The sequence below is a fragment of the Lepisma saccharinum genome, chromosome 22 (assembly GCF_977018435.1).
Source record: "Lepisma saccharinum chromosome 22, izLepSacc3.1, whole genome shotgun sequence".
Taxonomy (NCBI): domain Eukaryota; kingdom Metazoa; phylum Arthropoda; class Insecta; order Zygentoma; family Lepismatidae; genus Lepisma; species Lepisma saccharinum.
Window position 1 is genome coordinate 2,244,796 of NC_139250.1, and position 22,947 is coordinate 2,267,742.

Sequence of the window (22,947 nt, forward strand, 5' to 3'; positions counted from 1 at the left end):
GTTACCGACTGAGTCACCGGCACAGATAGACTAATCTGAAGTGCATACAGTTTAAAGTGGGATCCGAACCACTATGTGCGATCACCTGGTATCGTACCCCAGACCCCTTGATTACAAGGCCTTATCACTACGCCATCAGTGAGGGGCACACAATCTTTGTATTTTGACCTTTTTAAACCTATATGTATCATATAAGAGGTTGTTTAACGTTCTTATGCCTCTATGGATTATATTTAGCCAGTATTCGAGCACATAGCGTCAGGTTTCATAGAATATAAGCTTCTCTTCCATGTTTATGGTTTCCTGTCTGCAGTAGAAAAACTGCCAGGTTCCCAAAGGTTTTCTTTCAATAGTCTTCCAATGGTTGCATATCATATCACTCAAATTTGATTCATTCGTTTCGAACACAATCCCGGATGGCGCAGTGGGATCGTGGGCGCCTTGTAATTAAGGGATCCCGGGTTCGATACTCGGTGGAGGAACATAGTGGTTCGGATCCCCCTTTAAACATAGGTCCATTCACGATTAGCCTAACAGGACATAAAGTGGACTTAAGACACCAAATCAAGCAACTAACACAATCCCGTTATTGTCCAGATTATCGAATCCAGAACCTTCGTCGCGAATAACATAAGCAGGAAGACAACGTGAAATAACCGAACAGAAACAGAACCTAAAACCTACATCGAATAGATTGGATTAAGTCGACGATACAGCACGGGTTCTGAAATGAAAAAGAATACGAAAGTTGAAGGACCTCTATACGCACCCACTTTTCCTCCACTCAATGGGGAAGATATCCTTCTAGCTGAGAAGCCTTTACGTAGGAGTGCCCTGAGGGAACTTCAAGGCCACGACGATAAACTGTTCTATGTGCAATGACGGGACCAAAACATACGGCAGATAGCTGTGTTCCTCCTTATTTCGTACGCCATTGATAACTGGAACACGTGACCTCGTCTTTGGTAGAGCAGAAGCCAGTTTGCTTGCCACCACCCTTTAGTTCAGTGACCTTCGCCCGTAGTCAGCAAGAGTGAATGACTCACCATATACTTGTCTGTGAGGCTACACAAGAATAGATATTTCGTTTGTGGCTGTAAGTATTGTTTCATCTGCAGTTATATCAGTTACCATTTCAATAGTTTCCTTCCTAATGGTGACGTTAGTGATAAACATGTAAATTAGTTCTCGAGAGTGAACGTTTTATCTATTTGAACGGGGGATTTTTATACAGCCTGCATGTATTATTTTTTCCTGAAACAAGAAGAAATTCGAAGACGCAAAAAGAGTTGTATAAGAGTAGTTAACAAAAGGAAAAAAAGAAGAAGAAATCGAAAATGTAAATGCTGAAATAAATTATGGTAGAGATCGAGTGAATAACATTTTGTCATGGGGCCTCCTCGATGGCGTAGTGATAACGTCGTCGCCTTGTAATCAGTGGATCCCGGGTTTGATACACGGTGGATGCACATAGTGGTTAGTATCCCACTTTAAACTGAAGGTCGAGTCCAGATTAGCATATCTGTGCACCAAACCAAAACTAAGAAAGAAATTGTCACAGTGTAACAAAATTTCATGTTCAACCACATACGAAACACAAGGGAATAATATATTGCAGTTTGGAGTTCACATCTGTAGCATCTAACCAGCACAATTATGAATCGCAACATATCGTATCAGATCCATTTTTATTATACATGTATGATAATATAAGAGAAGTAGAGGAAAGAGAAAACCAAGCGAAACACGGACGCCTTCTCCAGAATTTCAAATCTCGTTACATAAGGTTCTGGGTTGGAGTCCCGAACAGGCATGACTTTCTTGTTCTTGCCCTTTTATCTGCTTCATTTCATCATAATTCGTCGTTATGGTTTACCTGCAGGGGAAGAATACTGGCAATAATTGCCAATACAAAGCCAATGACAAACAGAACAACTCGATTACGGAGGTGCCAAGAAGAAACGAGACTTGACAGTTTCTCCGTCTCTCGGTTTGTCGAATTGAAAATTGCTCTCCCGTTCTCGGTCTCGATTAGTTAAATATAGAAATCGAAAATGTATGTGAATGAATATACATGTATTTTATATATTTCGGTTTTGTAGGAGATTTCGTGAGAGATGAAATAAGTACTCTTCCATCGTATTTATTTTTATAATTTTTATTCCCTGTTCGATGATCGCGACGATAAGGACGAGTGACCATTACATGAAATTGATGACGAAATAGTCAAACACCCCCGACAAGGACGGTACTCAAACCCGGGAACTTTGGCGACGATATCGAATGTCAATCACTTAATGAGCTTGACCACCGAGCCTGCTTAATGTTGTTTCTGTCAGGTAATTCGTAATAATATCCCACATTCACTATCATTTGCTTCATAATTTATCTTTTTGTTGTGATTAACCTGAATTCAAAGAATTAGTTGAAAGGCAAAAATGCAAGATTGAATGTCTCTGATGTTACTTCGTGCCGAATAATATGACGTGGTATTATGATATGAATTTATTAATCATATAATATGCCTATTCATTCCATTGATTGATCCCAATTGAGCACACAAAATATGCTATAATGTCCACTCCATGGAGGAGTGGTTAGCACAGCGCGCTACGATGCCATGGGTCCCTGGTTAGAATCTCGACTTGGGCGTGGGTGTCCTTGGTAAGTGTCCCTTCATCAATTTCATCATAGCATCACTCATCTTCATCGTCGCTATTTGCCAAAAGTGAAAGAATAGCAAATCTAAATAACAAACATCCAATCAAATCGAACATCTCTACCGATTTAATTCTATACGGTAGCGAATTCCCACTTTATTACTGCATCTTCTGCATCTTAAGTCATTTTACAGCATCTCAATTGTTTTCCGATTCGAAAACATTTGGAATGTTGTTTTGTGCAGTTGATTCGTTGTTTGGATTGTTTAATTAACGTCGCATTAATTAGTTTTAGACCAATCGTGACGGGGGAAGCAAGAGCACAAAGAAAGCGAAAAAGACAAGGAAGAGACCACGGCTTTCTTTAAAGATAGCATCCCGTGAATACAACTCAAGTGACTGCAGAATATTATGAATAAAATTTATTTCGCTTTTTCCTTTTATTTCTGTTTCAGTTATTTTACTTCGCTTTTCTTCTACCACTCGCGTTACTCGTGTCGGTGAGGAAGAATTATAAACTCGTGAAATGGACGATGGTACAAAAAAATATATGCCTCTCCCACGGTTCGAAACTGTCAGTACAAAATAGTCTTATTTTTAAAATTTACGGGCAAATATGGTTTGTCACGTAGCAATTTTCGCTTATCTCTTTCTCAAGGGGTTCCATTGCCTCTCTGATGTCGTAGTGGTAACGTCTTCGCCATGTAATGAAAGGCTTTCGAATTCAATACCAAATAGAGAGGCATTTGGTTCGGATCCCATTTTAATCTGTAGGTCCAGTGCATGAACTGGACTTAAACAATTAACGTGTGGCATGTGGTCTGTGATGAGAACCATCATTTCAGCGAACCTCTTGACAATGACTCTAATATCACTTGAAAGAATAGTATTTCTTTACGAGTAGGTCTTGTCAAGAAACCAGTTCCTGAAATTTTCTTCTGGAGGCATCGTAGCACCCAGCTGTTTGTTGTGGCTGGGGCACGAGTCATGTGACTCATGCTATCAAAGCTCAATCCTTCCCGAGAACTCAGAATCACCAGGCAAACTTAAGCGAATATTTTGTTATTTGGGTTGCATAAACAACAGGCTTTAAGACGTTACGAAATTCTACGTCCCGTGGCCCAGGTATTTTTTTCTAAGACTGTACATACGTGTATATGTATATATAATGGGAGAAAAACAGATTTACCTATAAATTGTTGAACATAGATATCTAATGTTTGTTGTTTTGGTCTTTAGTACATAAGTATATATATTCAGTAATCTGGAACAATGAATAATATAATAATAATAATAATAATGAAGTGAGATAAAATAATGAAATTATAAGATTTATATGCACACAGTTTATAAAAGTTACAGTGAGTATTTTTATGAATGAAAAGTTGCTCGTGATTAAGTATTTCGCTGCCTTGCCAGTAGATACTGTTTGAGAATATTTTTAAATAGCTTGTGGCTGTTGATGGATGTTAGGTTGGGAGGGAATTCCATTCTTTAGTGGCAGTTACGGTATATGATTTTCCGTAGGTGGTCGTATTATGTACTGGGACTGACAATAATTTTTTCGTCGTATTACATGTCCATGTCTGCTCGAATTTGTGTTCAGTTTCTGAAAGAGATATGCAGGCTTCTTGTTGCCTAGTACTTTATGTGTTATACATAGGGCCTACTATGGCTAAAATTCCCCCTAACTTTTAAACATCTTTATTGAACGAAGTGTGTACAAGTTAATAACAAGCTACAATAACTATGCATTTCAGTAGACTAACTGTATAAAATGTGTAAGAAATATAATAATTATAATATAAAAAACAATTGTGCTGGATATTCACTCTAGTGGATCGAGTAGAAAAATCTCTCCAAGGATTAATAATAATATATTTGGAAAAAATAGGTATATTTTATGGGTTTATAATATAATATGAATCATAAGCATTATAATGATAATAATAATAATAATTATTATTGTCCTTATTTCTAATATTCAAGTTTTATCATTGGCCCAACCCCCTTTCTCGCAACAAACATTTCGTGCGACGGCCATAGTCTAGTGTCGAGCCTTGAAACAACATATAAAAAATGTAAAACAATGCTTATAGAAAACATAAGTTTTGCTTATTAAACAGCATTTATTATATGTATAAGTCACGCTCTTGGTACTGAACTGAGTAGCATACAATTTCGATTTTCACTTCATATTCCAGTTTACTAAAGTTCAACCGAGACGAAATAGCCTAAGTCTTCGTCTCGTCTCGATGAAACAAATGTCTCATTGTAAGTCTTGTCCAGAACTTCGAAATTGTGCCGAGACTTGAGTCGTGTTTCGTGTGTGTTGGTCATCATGAAAAATAGAAGTATTTTGCGGAAAGGATTCGTTTATTCTAATTCATACAAACGAAAATGGACATATAAGCGATAAAAAAAGTAAGAAATGCAGAACGGAAAAGTTGCAATTGGCAAATCGAAGCGTCAATTATTGTGAAAAGCAAAATTATTCACTTTTTCGTCGCGGTTTGAATGCTGTTTGAAATCAAGATAGGTTTATGTCAATAACAAGGAGCACAAGAAATATGATTGTGCTTGTTAACGATTACTTCATTCTTATTGTTGATTTTCGTCATGGCTTTACAGCTTTTTTTTTCATTCGAGAATTCAATGTTTATCGTTCGCGATCGCTGAAAGGTGTTAGACATGATAAATCGAAAAATTGATTATTAGCCACTGACACGTGGTATTTGAATGTTTGATGTAGCGTGGATTCTACGCTCGGAACGAAACCTGGTGAGTTGTCTCGTAACCACATAGTAAAGGTTGAATTGAATTGAATTGCATTTCTGTACTGTACAGTTTTTGACGAACAAAATCTACCACTGATGAAAAGTTTGAGCAGATCTCACACGGTTAAAATGACAGAATTTATGCCTCGTTATAAGCTAATCTCATATTTTGTACTTCCTTTTAAATGAACAAGACGATATTAATATTTCCAATCAAGTTGATAAAAGTAGTCAACATTCGTGACTTATAATCAGTGATGTGCGTCTACGCGTAAACAACGATAGTCTACATTCTACACGTAGACTATTTCATACACGTAGATTACGTAATCTATGTAAACAACATGGCGAAAGTTGATAACTTAGCAAAGGGCGCCGTGGAATTAAAAGAAAATTATACTGCGTATCAGTTGCTGATGTGTAAGGTGAACTTTTCATACTATTTCTTTCAACTTCGAACAATTTCTCACCTAGGAAGAAACCTAATATAGGAAATATTCTAGTGTTTTGTGGGAAAAATACCACTCTTGCCCACGACTGCCATCTGTTGTTGTTTTTTGCATACTATTTATCTTCTTCCATAGTTGGTAATAGATGAGAAGAGAAATTTTGTTGTAAATAGGGTTCTTTTCATTTCGTTGGGAACCAATATAGTAAAAATGTCACTTTCATTTCATGAAACCCTTGAAAATAAATTTTAATGCACTTTAGATTGTCTACGTAGAGTGCATCACACATAAATTTGCCGTTGCGTAGAAACGAATTTTCGTTTCGTCTCACTCTCTCTTAGCATCACGTGTTCTACCCTGCTCGAAAACCTTCGCTATTGTTGCCATATTGTCATTCCATTCCTGGACACACTCGCGCAAACATCATTGAAAACAATTGAATAGCGCTCCAGCTCGCGGTTCCCACGTTCGGCAGGGACGGTAATGTGGCAATATAGCACGGCGTAGTGGTTGCTTCTTTTATGCAGTGCATGTCCATTGGCTAGCTAGTAACTAGTGTTGCCAACTGTAATAATGAAGCACTATTTCTGCCACGGAAGGGGAAAGGCAGGTAAAGTGGCGGTGAGTTTTGTTGGATTGGAAGCACCATATTTTTATTTTATACTAAGTATTTGACCGATTTGACGTTGTGTGCGTGTATTGCGTGTGTGTATGTAAAAGTGTGTGTTTGCTAATGAACGTTAAATTCCATAATGCCTCCAGTTCTGTCGAAGTTGAAATCAAAAACCTTGCATAGCCAAGCTCGGGAAATTCTAAGCAACGTGCACGAGTTCATGAAGGAGGAAGCCAGGTTTAATTCACAAATTGTTCATATTTCATAATTTTGAAATTATTCAAAATAAATAAATTATGTGGCTCCATCATCATTTCAACTCTGGCTCCGGCACGTGTTCTTGTAGAAATTGCATAGAGGAGGCTGTCATTTTTGCTGCTTAATGTGATACATATTGTTTTCTGTGTTAAAATTGCCATGTTTTGATGGGTGACCAAGTTCATAGCAGGGCCGGCGGAAGGGGAGGGCGAACCGTGCCATCGCCCAGAGCGGCAAAATTTGAAGAGAAGAAAAAAATAAGCCTATTGAAAACTGTGATCGAGCGAGATATTCTTTTGCGCTGAATAGTATTGAAATAGCATAAGAAGTCTCATTATTTATTTTATATTTTGATGTTTTAGTTAGGAATATATTGATTTTCAATTTTCCGTTGCTGCGTAATGACCGGGGGGGGGGGGGTCGAAATAGAGCGGCATCTGCCGCCACCTCCCAGGGAGGCAAAATGACTAGAGCCGGCCCTGGTTCATAACAAAAGAAAAAGCCGCGCAGCTTATCGTCTAGTGGCAGTATATGTACTTGTTATTGTTGTGGAAGCGGCATCCTTTGTAAATGTACAACAAAGGCAACCGACTGTCGCCGATCTCAGAGAGGAAATAATAATACTGCTTGAGGAGGAGTGTTATGGTGCAATTGTAGCGGTTTAACACGTTGGCATGTTATTATCTGCCGTTGCAGTTCCATACCAGTGTATATGGGTTTTGGGAGTGAAAAGTTAGAACGCCACCAGTGCATTAATGCAATGAAAAATAATATATATATATTTTTTAATTTTGTTTGAAATCACTCAAATAAGGAATCGTAAGAAGAAGTCTTCTTTGCAGCATTTTTGGTAATTTTACTTATGTGTTAGTTCATATTTTGCGAATTTTTAGTCCATATGTATGTAGCTACATACAAAGCCACTTGTTAGTACATATTAATCCTAGTCCTGGTATAATGCATGACGTTTAAAACTCAACGTTAGATAGACCTGAATTCTCTAATTTTATTGTTGTACGTAACAGCTGTGCATCGGCGCACTGCAGCAATTTTTCTATCTGCTCCATTAGCAACACTGCTTCTTTAGTTGTTTCGCGCATCGCACGGCAGAACTATCTGCGCTGGACTCTAGTCTATGTAAACTACAACTCAATGTAATCTACGCGTAGATTACGTGTAGACAACGCATGTAGACGTAAACTTATAGTCTACGGCACATCACTGCTTATAATGCACGTACGTTTATTAGACATAGGTGTGGGCAGACCCTCTGATTAAGGAGGGAAAAGCCTTGATGGAAGGTCAGCAGGAGAAAGAGAAACCTCATTCCATCTCACTGTTTTATTATATTGATGGGTACCAAATATGGGTGTTTATTTAGTGTGTGTATCCAGACCACACCAAAAATCACTCTATTAGTGGCACAAAGGTTCTCTGTTCCCCTCCCCCTTTATTTTCCTACTCTGTGGTTCAGGCTAATTTACATACAAACATAATTTCGTACAGAAGATTCAAAACAACTACACATAATTTATTAATTTCCAATGTGTGACCAATTTATACCAAATAGCTAGGCTAACGAATAAAATGCGTGAGTCTTTTAATAACAATAAATTTGCTGGAGAACGAAGTGAGACAGTCCAATTACATAGGAAATAAACCCGCCGTAGTTGCTTGGAACCTTCATCGCCTTGAAAATGTTATTCTTTAAAGTAGGGTGACCAGATATTTGTTGTCCAAAAAGAATATAGTCTATAGGTTGAAGGTGCGCATGCACAAAACATAAAAAGAAAACGAAAATAAGGGTGGCTATTTGTTATTCCTTCTATTATAGCCTCTATAAAATAGGCCTACACTCTAAAGATTCAAATTACTTAAGGGTCTAATGTAATTAGCTAATTACAAATACTTACTCACCAATGGGCACCATCCTTCATGCTTATGGGATGATTTTGCTTTCTTGAGTATGTTTAATTCGTCCTTTATTGCCAGTCCAAACTCTTCACAGGTCATGTCCACATTGAATTTTACTTTCATTACTTGTTCGAGTGTTGACACCAGGAGTGTACTTTTTTCCTCTCGCCAATAAGTTTTAATAACACAATCAAAATTTGTACCAGGCAGAGTAAACAAGAATTTTATAAGAGGCACAATCACTTTTAAATGTGACCCAGCCTGTACTAAATCTTTGCACGCTGACCTCCACTTACCCATCATTGATTCTTTTCATTCCCCCCAATCTTCAAGATGTTTTTCAACGGCTTTTGAAATTGCACAGTAAGTTTCAAAAATATCATTATTAGTGCTGAGCCGATACCGATGCCGATGTATCGGTATCGACCGATACCAGTGGTATCGGTATCGGAAAGTATCGGTTGGAATTCAGCTAACGATACCAGCCGATACTTTCCGGCATTTTAGTCTTTCACGGGGTCCGCAAAAATCCCGCGCGTCTTCTTGACAATCTAATTATCCTGGACATTATGCAAAATTAAAACTTCATTTCTATTTTACACTAATTTTGCACAAAAAAACTATATTTTGTGACAAAATAATATCTATTGTAATATTATGATGCAATTCTTGAATATTCTAAAGCAAATTTCTTGGTATGTTGATGCATATAATTGGAGGAGAATATTTTGAACAAATTTTAATTATTGCAATTTTCAAGTATCGGTATCGGTATCGGTGGGAATCGGTAAGAGTATCGGCATCGGTTCAAAGTGGTATTGGCTCAGCCCTAATCATTATCATTAAATTCCAATGAATTTGAAATATGTTTTGCTTGATGATGGAATATGAAAATGACTTCAAATTATTCATAGGAAATTCTTGAGTCAAGAAGTAAATACTTCAGTTTGTTGACATCTTGACGTTTTCCGTTCTGTGGATTTTAAGGCATTTTTACGCGTAAAATAATGAATGAAATTAAATAGCAAGGAAAAGAGTATATTTGGGGATTTTTGGAAATTAAAAAGAGTACAGAGTATATATATGAACCTCTAAAAGAGTATAATACTCTTTAAAAGAGTATGTCTGGTCACCCTATTTAAAGAGAATACTATTGTTTAAAAACGATAATAAGATTTCTCTACACTAAATTTCCAAGGGAGAGGAACTGCACCCCCTTGACCCCTCCCCCGGGCGCACTCCTATGGCTAGCATATCTTACGATCAATTTTGTTCATCAAGGAAGTTATCCAAATTGAAAGGCTCTCTTAATAACTGTGATATATTTAATACAATATGGTCACGTTACGAAATAAATAGCAGTAATCCTTGACCTAAAATAGACTAAAGGGAAGAGTTGTACAAAAGAAGCACTCAATCAGATGTGACCAATAAAAGAAACACGGTCACAAATTGCATGTACGTATTTCGTTTCTCTTTGTTCACGTTTTACTTCACAAAAGCTTCTAAGATGGCGCTGCTGATAAAAGACAGCACAAAAGATCGTAGATATATGATTGTAGATTATCGTTGTTTCTTACTTGTAGAACGATATTAGAAGGGTGAGAAGATTTTTTGACCTGGTTCTCTTACCCTAACACTTAATAGATGTTTTGAACTTGGAATCGAAACTGAGTTCAAACTTTAAAAATCAAGACGTGACCGTGAACGAGATTGAGGTACGTGTCCTTGCGGGTAAGAGACGATATGTAAGTAACTGAGAGGAGGAACGTCAGGTAAGGTGAGTTATGATTGGTGCACAATAAAGTTAATGCCCATTGAGATAATAAGATCTGCCATTATTCATGCAAAGCAACAGATTTGTGTTCTATGGCACGGAAGGCGACTATCTTTCGCCTCTACATATTACGCTGAGGAAATTATTTTTCCTGTTACAGTAACATTTCTTCTTGTACCTCTGAATAGCGGACATCTATAAATAACGAACATTTCTTAATTCCCCGGCATAAATACATGAGGTATATGGAAACATTTCTTAATAATTAACATTAGCATGTGTGTTACAATGGCAGACATGAAAACAATAAACATTAAATGAAAAGACGGCAAAATCATCAATGCCTACTAGTGTTTGCAAAATTGTACGTGCATTAGAAGTAAGTATGGAAAATTTGCATGCAAGATAAATTTTGTTCGTTGAACTTAGAACAAATTCAAAACATTGTACATAAAACATTTTGTTGCGCAAATTAAGTTTTTATAAAAAAAGGTAAAGTGCTCTCCTGTGCATAGCACCACGCCATGAAGGCGTATAGGGGGTCTGGGGGTAACGCACCACACTTTCTTGATCCGGTCGTAGTTGGGAGTGATGTGATCAGCATCACGCCCCTGACCACCTTTACCCCCCAGGATTTCTCCCAGGTACCCATGTTATTCGACGCTGGGTGGGCGCCGGGGCAGCATTGTAAATTTGATCCGAATAGCGGACACTTCTCAATAACGGACATTTCTGGTGTCCGTTATAGAGACGTTCTACTGTATTCTTTTTTACTTGATATTGTACTTTACAATTGAAACGTTTCTCCTTCTGTTTCAGGCTTAACTTACCATGAATTATTTCGTCAGGGATCCTAGACATCTAAGAAGAATCTTTCTTATAATTTCTTGTATATGTATTGGCAAACTTACAGTTCAAGCTTCAATTCTTCCTGTTACAAGAACCAACGAAGATAAACACACTTTGTTCACCTTAGTTAAGCATGTCGTCAAGAAATATTACTTCGAATCTCGTTGTGGTGTCATTGTAGGAGATGACAAACAATCAACAGAGGATATGATAAACGTTTGGTATGAATCCATTCACGTGTCGATTATAACTGTGTACCTAAGAGAGACGGAAGCCGATTCAGAAATGTCAAGTGTGGAATTGGCATTGAATTACGCTCATATTGAAGGTTGTTCAGATTTTTTAGTAGCTTTCAGAAGCTTATCGTCGATGGAAAGATTGCTGGATGAAAAACTTAAGAATGTTCTAGTCTGTTCCCAGTGTCGTTACCTAGTGCTGCCATCTGGTGGCGGGAATGAATCTCTTGTGGATGTCATCATCCACTCTGCTTTACATAGTGTCTCTCAAGTTGCCGTGATAGATAAAGTTTCAGGAGTTGAACAAAATGATTCGTACGCGATCTACGTACATGGAGTAGAAGGTGATTCCTCTGCTATTATCTTTGGCATTTGGGTGTCAGGTAGATTCATCAAGAACAATTATGTGTTTAACAAGTACTTGAAGAATCTTCACGGACGTAGGCTGAAAGTTTCTTCGTTTAACTTCCCACCGTTTGCTGTCATCGAAAGAAACAACGAATCCCTCGTCCACTACGATGGTATAGAGTTGCAATTACTAACTCTTATTGCTCAAGCTATGAACTTTACATGGACGCTGCAGGAACCAGAGGACAAACAGAAGTGGGGGAAGCTGTACTTCAATGGAACTTACACTGGGGTGAAAGGTGATCTTGCTTATCAACGTGCAGACATCGGAATAGCAGGGATGATAGTCTATTATGATTATGTAGATGACATGTCCTTCACGACACCTCACAGCACAATGTGCTTCACTTTCCTTGCACCAAAACCAGATCAGATTGCTAAATGGTTGTCCATTGTGTTGCCTTTTGAGGCTATGCTGTGGTGTGTTGTATTTGTGAGTTTTGTGCTAAGCTCTTTCGTCCTGTACTCATGGGCTCACCTTCAGAAGTTCTTGATCTCTCAGTCTAGCTGCAGATACATGCATTTCCGTGAGTGCCTCCTGGACGTTTACCGCACATTAGTCTTAACGAGTATCGCATACCCTGCGGAAATGTCCATCAGGCATATCATCCTTTGGATTTCCATGTGGTCGTTCCTAGTGTCTACTTGCTATACCAGTGGGCTCATGTCCTTCCTGTGTTTCCCAGCTTTCTCAAAACCTGTTGATAATTTGCACAAATTAGCTGATAGTAGAATCACCTGGGGCTCTCTAGGACAACTTGTCCCGTTCGTTCTGGGCAACTCCCCTGATCCCAAAATTCGCTCCCTCAACAAGAAATTCCAGCTGATTCAGAGTCAAGAGGAAGCAAACGAGAAATTGAAGACAGGCAAGTATGCTGTGACAGTCCAGGTACTTGGTAAAGACTATGTGGCCGAGGCTGAATTCGTCGATCCACAAACATGGAAATCTCTGCTCTTAATGAACGAATGCATTGTTAAATACAGTATATCAATAGGTCTGCAACGAGATTCTGTTCATAGACAGATGTTTGATAGAGTAATCAATAGACTGGCAGAAACGGGCTTGATATACTTCTGGCAAAAGGAAACCATCAGGCTAACCCCTCAGAAAATAAAGTATGTTTTAGACTATAACCCAGACAAGAGTGACGAGCCTGTTAGGTTAAGCATGTACAACCTCCAAGGAATATTTTACTTCCTTCTGATTGGATTGTTCATAGCTACTGTTAAATTCATTGTAGAATGTGGACAATTCTGCTATGTAATGCAGAACTTTCGCGGATGACGTCAGTGCAAGTCTGTGGACATAATTTTATGAGTCCAGGCAGAGTCAAAACTGAAAATATAATGGAAAAATCGTATAAACAACTAAAATAAATGTATGGTAAAGTATGTGGGATTTGCCACTTAAGAATGCTATCACACAACAACAAAAATCAAATACAGTGAATACCTGTTAAAGTGTGTACCTTCATTGTGGTTAACGCACTTGTAGAAAATTGAAGAAGTACTGTTTTAGACATACAAATGCTTGAAAAATCAATAAGCAAACACTGTCGATTAATTGCTCAAAAGATTGCTCATTTCTGCAATTGGTGTAAATTCTTCATTGAGAGATCACAATCAGGTAGCCTATTGATCTGTGTAAATATGTGAACATCAGGAGCGGTAGCAGAACATTTTGAGGAGATGATTGGGTAAAATTTCAGATCTTACTCTGTCTCTCTCTCTCTCTCTCTCTCTTTCTCATTCTCTCTTCCACTTAACCTTTTCTCCCACTTGCCTTTCTCTTTTCCCCCGGAGCGAGACAACGTTTTGAAAATCGAGACAAGAACGAGAAGACTTCTGTATATCTAGAAAAGACGAGACTTATTTCCGAGAATATCGGCCTCGCTCAAAACTTTTGTATGAAAATAAATACTTAAATCAAATTTACTTTAATGTGTAAAGCGGGCATCTACCGGGTGGCAAGAATTAAAGTTACCCAACTCAGAGCCCTCTGTAGCCTGTTCGAGGGATCGTAGAACTCTGAAATTTGGTGAATCCACTATGCAGACCATGGGGAAGAGGATGGCCATAGAAAAAGAGTTCAATTTTCCTACAACAGGTTGAAATGTGGCGTTGTATTTCCATGATGGGTTGTAATAATGACGTAAACTGCTCCAATTGGTTATGGATTTGCCTTTACCTTGCAATCTTGCAATAAACGAGATATTATTTTCTCACAACTTCCAGCCACTAACAAATGTCTTTCTAATTAATAAAGAGTGAAAAAATGGCGTATTGGTTCAATAAGCAAGATTATTCGCTAGATTGAATCGAATGTTATGTGGATTTAATTGAAGGACTTGTGTAGTAAGATTAAGTAGTGTTTAGATTATTATCTATTGTGATAGAAAAGGACAAAAGTTGATTGATAATAATCAAATCTATTACAGTTTAAGACGTTCAATATCCCTTTGGATTGTATTAGAGATGTGCTTTAACTGTCTCGTTTATTTATCATAATGGATCAAAAGGGAAGCAATATTGTTGAGGACGGACATAGTGCTATAATACTATAACCAGTGATAATATTGATATAATATCATCTGATTCAAAACATGAAGAAAATGATGTAAATGATGTCATGGACATTTCACACAAAGTAAATGGGCCGAATAAAAGAAAGAACAATACAATACAAAATGAAATGGGTAACAAAAGTTCTAGGATGGAACACACTACCAATCATGAAGAAAAAATATACCAGTATGACATAGGTGCCAACGAACCCTATTTAGTGATAATAGAAAGTAGAAACCAACAGTTAGGAAATTTGCATCCAGTTAAAGTTGGATATATGTTGATGGATAATAATGTGAAAGTAAAGTATGTAGATCAAAGTGGACGAAATAGAGTTCGAGCATTATTCAACACGTCACAAGAAGCTAATAACTTTGTGAAAAATAAAGTGTTATTAGACAAGTTAGGAGTAAATGCCAGAATTCCTAAATCTTTAGTGGAGAAGGAAGGCCTTGTGTTTGGAATACCCACAGAATTTGAAATGCAGTATTTGGAAAGCAGTATAGAAAGCCCAGTGCTAGTGACTAAGATGGAAAGAATGAAGAAGAAAATATGGCGGAATGATGGGTCATTTAAGCTTGAACCTACTCAAGTCTTATGTGTAACTTTTAAGGGGACAGTTTTACCACAATACATAGCAGTTGGAAAACAAATAGTTGAGGTAGTGCCACGTGTGAAACCAGTGTTGCAATGTAATAGATGTTTCAGATTTGCTCACACAGGTCAACAGTGCAAGGGTAAAAAATTGTGTTATAAATGTGGCCAAGATTATCACGAAGGAAACTGCGAAATGAGTGAAACATGTATAAATTGCAAAGGAGATCATAATGCTTGCAACAAAATGTGCTCAAAATATCAGGATGAAAAGCAAATTCAAATTATTATGGCCGAGAAAAACATCTCATACTATGAAGCAAAAGGTATTGTGACGGGAAATAATTTAAAAAATATATCATGTGAACAAAAAATTAAATTATTTAGGGATCAATTTCAACATGAAACTGTTCGAAGAAGCGGATTGGAATTCCCTCCCATCAAAAAGAGTTATGTGAATGAGAAGAATGCACCAACAAGTGATAAGTGCAAGGAGGGCAGAGAGAGTTATTGTGCGAGTTTTGTAACTCAAATGGCGGAACAAAAGAAAATAGCAAAAGAGAATAGTGGTCAAAAAATGAGAGTACAATGCAGCAAAGTTGTTACATCACCTCCAAAGAAGATTATGAAAACGGCTACAAGACGTATTGTACAACTCCCACGGGAAAACAAAAAGGATGTGAACGTGGATTCTTCATCCTCATCAGACACAGAAAAAGAACAAATAAAATACAAATATCCAGTATATTTGAGAGAATCCCCTTATAGTAAGCAAGAACAAGATATGGACAATATAAATTGCAGAAGATATTCGGATCGTAAATCAGTTTCTTGTAGACAAAAGGAAATATATCAGTCATTGTTGGACCTTTTACCAGACATGATTGAATCAGTTCGTGATTTAAATGATTCCAGGAAGAAACAGAAGATTTTAATTTCAATGCAACAAATTATAGGAAAGATAATTGCAATATTATCAGAAAGTTAAACTTGTAGAAGAGGATCAATAGGTATGTCTTTTATAGTGCAATGGAATATAAATTCATTTACAGCTAGAAGATTAGAAGTATTACAAATTATAGATGAGCATCATCCAGGTATATTGAGTTTGTCCGAATTTCGTGGTAGACAGCATCAATATTATCAAATACCTCATTACGAGTTAATATCTAATTTACATACTAAAGATACAAGAGGTGTAGGTTTATATATACATGAAAGTATAAAATTTAAAAGAGTAACATTACCAGAATCATTAGGGTTGATAAAATTATTTAATGTAGAATTAATAGCAGTAAAAATTAAGATGAACACATTAGAGTGTACAATAGATTCAATTTATATTCCATCGAGTTATAAATCTCAACATATTAAAGTCACACACTTTAATGAATTATTATATTATGTCCATGACAATGTCATTATCACAGGTGATATGAATGCTCATCATGAAGCATGGGGTTGTAATTATAGAGATGCATTAGGATGTAGTATTTTGGACTGGATTAGTGATCGATCATTACATTTCATGAACGATGGGTCAGCTACTCATTATCCATGGAATGGTAAATCACCAACAGCCATAGATTTAACTATTGTGTCAAATAATATAATAAATAAATTGTTTTGGGAAGTAGATTTTGTGAATAGGGGTAGTGATCATTTGCCAATTTGCATTACACTGTTAAATGATGCACACTCAGTACCTAAAATATATTCATTACCAATTAGAAGGTGGCAGGTTAAAAACATCGATTGGGAATTATATTCTATAATTTTGGACACTTATATCTCAATGGAAGATATTAAACAGGAACAAAACATAACGTGTCAACGTTATTTACAATTAATAACATATGCAATGGATATTGTAGCTAAACGGAAGAAAATTAATAATAAAAACAACTTTCCTACTATAAGTTGGTGGAATGATGAGTGTCAAGATGCAAAAGAAGAAAGAATAAGATTGTCTGAAATATTTGCTGAACAACCTTTGCCAAATAATTGGATAAATTTAAAACAAGTAATTGCTAAAGGCAAAACGTATCTTTCATAAAGCAAAAAGGCAAGCATGGGAAGAATTCTGTGAATCATTATCACCATCTGTTAAAACAAACACAATTTGGAAAAAAATAAATTTTCTTAAAAAAGGACATAAAATTAAAGTTTCACCTATAACAACAATTTGGCAAGAACATTTTGAAAAAAAGTTTACACCTAGTTATGTAAGAAATAAAATACCCGAGATTATAAATAATATAAGTTCCAGTGATGAAATTTATTCAAAAATAACATTGCAAGAATTAAGAGAAACTCTAAGTAATATAAAATCAACTGCTCCAGGATACGACGGAATAACGTATGAAATGATAGGACATCAATCGGACAATGCATTAAAAGTACTTGTAAATATTTATAATAATATTCTGAGAAGTGGAAATGTGCCACAAAACTGGAAAACACATCTGATACTACCTATACTTAAATCAACTAAAGATCCGAAAGAAGCTGAATCATATCGACCTATTACGTTGGCTCCTACAATTGAGAAGATATTTGAAAGATTATTATTAAAAAGATTAGAGTGGTATTTTGAGAAAGAACAATATTTTTATCCCTATCAGTTTGGTTTTAGGCTAAACAAGGGTTGTATTGATGCATTATCAACATTAACATTGCATGTTCAAAATGCAATGTATAAGAAACAATATACATTTGCTCACTTTATAGATATACAAGGTGCATATGATAGCGTTGATCCTCATATATTAATTGATATGTTAAATCAGACAAATACTCCGAAAATAATTATGAAGATAATATGGAACTTGATTATAAATAGGAAAATATTATTTTGGTTTCAGGACACACTTAGTGGGCCCAGTACCACTTCACAAGGATTACCTCAGGGAAGTCCACTGAGTCCATTATTATTTAATATATATATGAGAGGAATATTTCAATTTCATAATTCTACAATAAAAATAATTCAGTATGCAGACGACTTGTGTATATTAGGATCATTTTGTAATCCATATGAAGGTATTCAGAAAATAGAAAATAATTTTTATAAAGTGAAATGTTGGCTGGAGAGAATGAACTTTATCATATCACAGAACAAGTCAGCAGCTGTATGTTTTAATAACAAAAGTGAACATAAATATCCAAATACGTTGACACAAATTGCTGGTATTCCATTTCAAAATAAAATAAAATATTTAGGAATTAATTTTGATAGAAAATTAATGTGGATGGATCATATAAGGTATTTACAAGCTAAAGGTGAAAAAATTTTCAACATGCTTAAAATTTTAGGAAATACTAATTGGGGTGCTCACCCAAGAATAATGCTTTTATTTTACAAAAACTTTTTTAGGCCTAAGCTCGAATACGGATGCAGTATATATGGAAATGCTACAGAAAGAATTCTATCTAAGATAGATAGTTTAGAAAGAAAAGTCTTGAAGAGATCATTGGGTCTCATGAATTCAGCTCCCAATGTAGGAGTTTATTTAGAATCCATAGAAAAACCTTTTAAGTATAGATGCAAATGGATTACAAATAAATTCGTTTTCAAGTGCTGGGAAACACAAGAACATCCAGTAAATAAACTTATGCAAGACCAATGGATTTTATATCAAGAGAACAAAATAAAGGGACAATATTCAACTTTCCTACAATGTAAAATAGAACTTCAAGATTTATTTTCTACAATAATAACGCATAGCAAACATCCAATTTATGAAATTTCATATGATCAAATACCGGTAAGGAATATTTCATTAACAAGTTATGAAAATATTCAATTATATTTACAAAATTGGGAGAATTATAGATTCATATACACAGATGCATCAAAAAATAAAGAAGAAGTAGGATGTGCTTTTATTGACTCTTCAAATGGAAATATTAAAAAGTTTAGACTACCTGGAGAGTGTTCTATTTTCTCGGCAGAAGCATATGGAATATATCGTGCATTGATGTACATTAATAATATTCCAGATAAAAGGATATTAATATTAACAGATGCTAAAAGTGTTTTGTACAGTGTGCAATCTTCATATAAAAAGTTATATAAGGCATCAGCATTGGTACTTTACATAATAAGATTGTATGTTAAGTTAACTACAGAGGGAAGGACAATTCATTTTGCATATATACCAGCACATTCAGGGTTTCATTATAATGAACTGGCAGATAAAAATGCTAAAGAAGCAAGACTTATGGATCACAGAACGAATATATTATTATCATATACAGATATGTTACCAAGAGTTAAAAACAAAATTCAACAAGATTGGGAGATATGGTTCAAACAAAAATTTACATATATGGGTCATTCATATAAAAATGTACTAAATTTAAACAATAAGACTCCGTGGTTTTATACATTTAATATACCCAGAAAGTTTTTAGTTTTAATACTAAGATTGAGATCAGGTCACATACGTTTAAATCACCATTTATATAAAATTAATTTAGTAAATTCACCTATGTGCAAGTGCAATCTAGATCAGGAAGATGCTCATCATGTTATATTTCAATGTCCACTTTATACCACTCAAAGGGAGATGTTATTCAAGAATTTAATAAAGAAAGGAATACCTCTTCCAACTTCTTTATCCTGTTTAATATCGTCACCAGATGTAACAATTGTATTTATCATTTGTAGATTTTTTCATGATATTAATATAGACATATGAAAATTGTAAATATTCAAAATGTGTAACTTGATATAGTCACCAGATATAACAATTGTATTTATTATCAATTTTAAATTTGTATGATAATGATGTAGATAAATTATGTATAAGAAAACTGTATATATTCAAAATTTGTAATTTGTGTAACAGTGTCATGCATGACATATTTTTAGGACACTTGGTGTAGAGCTGGTATAACAGCTAAAACCAATAAAGTATGAATGAATATGAATCTAATTAATAACTCAGCTAAATCACTTAACGTGATTATTTTAAACCCATCATGGAAGTACAGCGCCACGTTTCAACCTGGTGGCGGAAAATTGAACTATTTTTTTATGGCCATCCTCTTCCCCATGGTCTGCACAGTGGATTCACCAAATTTCAGAGTTCTACGATGCCTCAAACAGGCTACAGAGGTCTCTGAGTTGGGTAACTTTAATTCTGGCCACCCATTACGTGATTACGTATAAATAAGTAATATATTTTGCTTATCAAAATTGCAGTTGTTATCCTGTACAGTGTGGTTGCATATATTCACGATGAAATTCCATTATCAGAACTTCGAAGAGCTTCGAACACACCTCAGATGAAAAATTCTGGATATACCTCTGTATCCAGAACAGGTAAAGTTTGCATGGAGATACAGAAATCTAGATTATACTGGTCGCATTTGCAGCTGGCGGCTGGGAAACAGGGAATCGGCGATCAGTTGAATTTTCTTCGCCTGACATCGGGCATTTTCGAGTCACAAGGCACCAAACACTGTTAGCAAGACGATTTCGTTCGAGCGCGAAATAGTTCGCACGGACGACGCTAGGTACGGAATTGAGAGCTTCTTCGCTCGAGCGAATAACGATCGAACAGGCAAAACGAGCGGTATACAATACATTCGAAGCTCAGTAGTACACGTGTAGCCGTAATTTGTCTGTGGTGGTGGGCCTTCAATATGGATCATGACGTGAAAGATGCAGTGAAATTTAAACTTAAGTGTACATAGTGATCATTTCCATGTAAAAATATAGTGTGGACTGAAACTGCCAGGACAGATATTTTACATATATGTAGCTACGATTAAAATTATATTCCACTGTACACGCTCTAGGGTGGGTGACTCGGGCGAAAGTAACAGGGCCTGATGCTATAAATCTTCGGTGAACAATAAACACAACGACGTTATAGTTACGTCACAGCGCAAAGAATAATAGTAAATGTATAATAAGTAACGCTGTGTCTAGGCATTTGGGGCTCCAAATTTCATTCTAAGATTTATTTTCAGGTTAATTAATATAGCAAAAGAAAAATGTTCAGCTTTCGAAAAATTCTCGTCTGTTTACATCTGGGCCTATTTCAGGAATGGGCCTAATGCTGCGGCATCAATAGCACCCACCTTAATCCGGCCCTGAACCCATGCAGTATTCTAGTAAATGCAAAAAGTGCTAGTAAATATAAATCTTTTAGAATAATCTGGAGTACTTGCTGCTGCTTGTTATCTGCATCCTATCTCTCCTTATCTGTTTCAACTTTCAAGTGCTCATATTAGGGTATTTCTACTCAACTTTATTTGGGACTGATAAATCTGCACAACCAGGTAGATAACTCAAGTGCATTGTAATGTATATATTTCACCTTGTCTGTCCTGATTTTCGTCATTATCATTATCATCTATTCTTATGTGTACATTTTCAATTGGTCCTGAACTTACACAAGCAATGTTATTAAAATTTACATTGTTTCATATAATTAAACGAATATTGTATATTAACTATTTGTGATTGAAATTTTTGCGCAACCCTTCTTATGTCATATATTCTGAGCATAAGCGTAACTTGGCTAGGGCAAGGGAGGGGGGCACTTGCCTACTAAAATTTTAAAGTTTATTGAAATTTACAAGTTATGGGTATTTTTGTTAATCTCCTGGGACATCAGGAGCAAAGAAATACAGAGTAATTTTTTGATTTCGCAAATGTAACATTTATTTAGCAACTGTTCCCAATGATAAGCCCCAAGTTCGACCCTCTAAGTTAGGTTTCAAGTTATGCTCATGATTCTGAGTGTATCTTTACAGTTCAGGACATGAACTTCGATTCTTATATCATGCCCAGTAGTCTTGTCTAAGCTTGAAATGACGCCACTCAACCCACTAATTGCGCCCGACGAGATATGAATTTTACCTTATTTCCTTTATTTCTGCACAATTCTGTTTTCTGCAGTGGTACATGGCTACGCTAAAAACATACCCCCAAGCTATTATCCCCCGTCACCCTCTTGAAACATGTAAGGGGGGTGGAGGCTGAAGGTTTCTGATATTTTCCAGGATAAAAGATTCTTTATCGCTGCCCTCAAGAGTGTATACTTTCAGGACTCATTTTAATTCAAATAATGTTGCATTTTCTTATTTTACGTCGCTTATATGTTTCTTTGGGCTAATCGCGACGATGAGAACGATTAGATTAAATTGATGAAGAGACATCCATAAAGAAATAACAATGTCTAGGCCAGAGCTCGAATCCGGAACTTTCGGTATCCAAATCATAAGTCTATCACTCCAATCGACTGATTCAGCCACTGGGACGGCTCAAATTGTGTAAGCAAGAACCTAATATTTAATGTCGCTATTGTTATAGTTACTTCATTTGCTGACAATTCGAAAAATGAAGTATTATGAAACAAAAACCATATTGCTATGGCGACAATCAGTAATAGACTATTACAAACATGGACGTGTTTGTCCCATCATGCATTTTACCAGTTCACTATTCATATTTCATCCTTGACGTCGGAATTAACCCAAAAGGTAGAAAAGTGACGTAAAGTATCCTATCTAGGAAAAAAGTTTATTTTTCTTTGGAAAGTAATACCCATATCGTACGTTTGTTTTTGTGTCCACTTTATGCACAGAAAGGCTAATCGGACTGGGCTTACAGTTTAAAGTGGGATTCGAACCACTATGTGCCTCTCCCTCTACGGGTATTGAACCCGGGAACCATGGCACCCAAGTACTGTACTCAGGGCCGTATCAAGGTTTGTGGAGGCCCCTGGGCAGAATGTTTCGTGTGGGCCCCCATTTTTTTATTATTTTTTACTAGGAGCTTTATTAGCTCAATATGTTAACCACCAATTTTCAGCAGTTGACATGATAGG

General features: G+C 36.1%; 1 protein-coding gene across 1 annotated transcript; it reads left to right on the forward strand.

The window, feature by feature from the left end:
* The first annotated feature begins 11,411 nt into the window (after positions 1 to 11,411).
* LOC146004675 (ionotropic receptor 21a-like) lies at positions 11,412 to 13,392 on the forward strand. Its single transcript, XM_083143598.1, has one exon. The coding sequence runs from the start codon at positions 11,505 to 11,507 to the stop codon at positions 13,224 to 13,226; it is 1,722 nt and encodes a 573-aa protein (XP_082999724.1). The 5' UTR covers positions 11,412 to 11,504; the 3' UTR covers positions 13,227 to 13,392.
* The last annotated feature ends 9,555 nt before the right edge of the window (positions 13,393 to 22,947 follow it).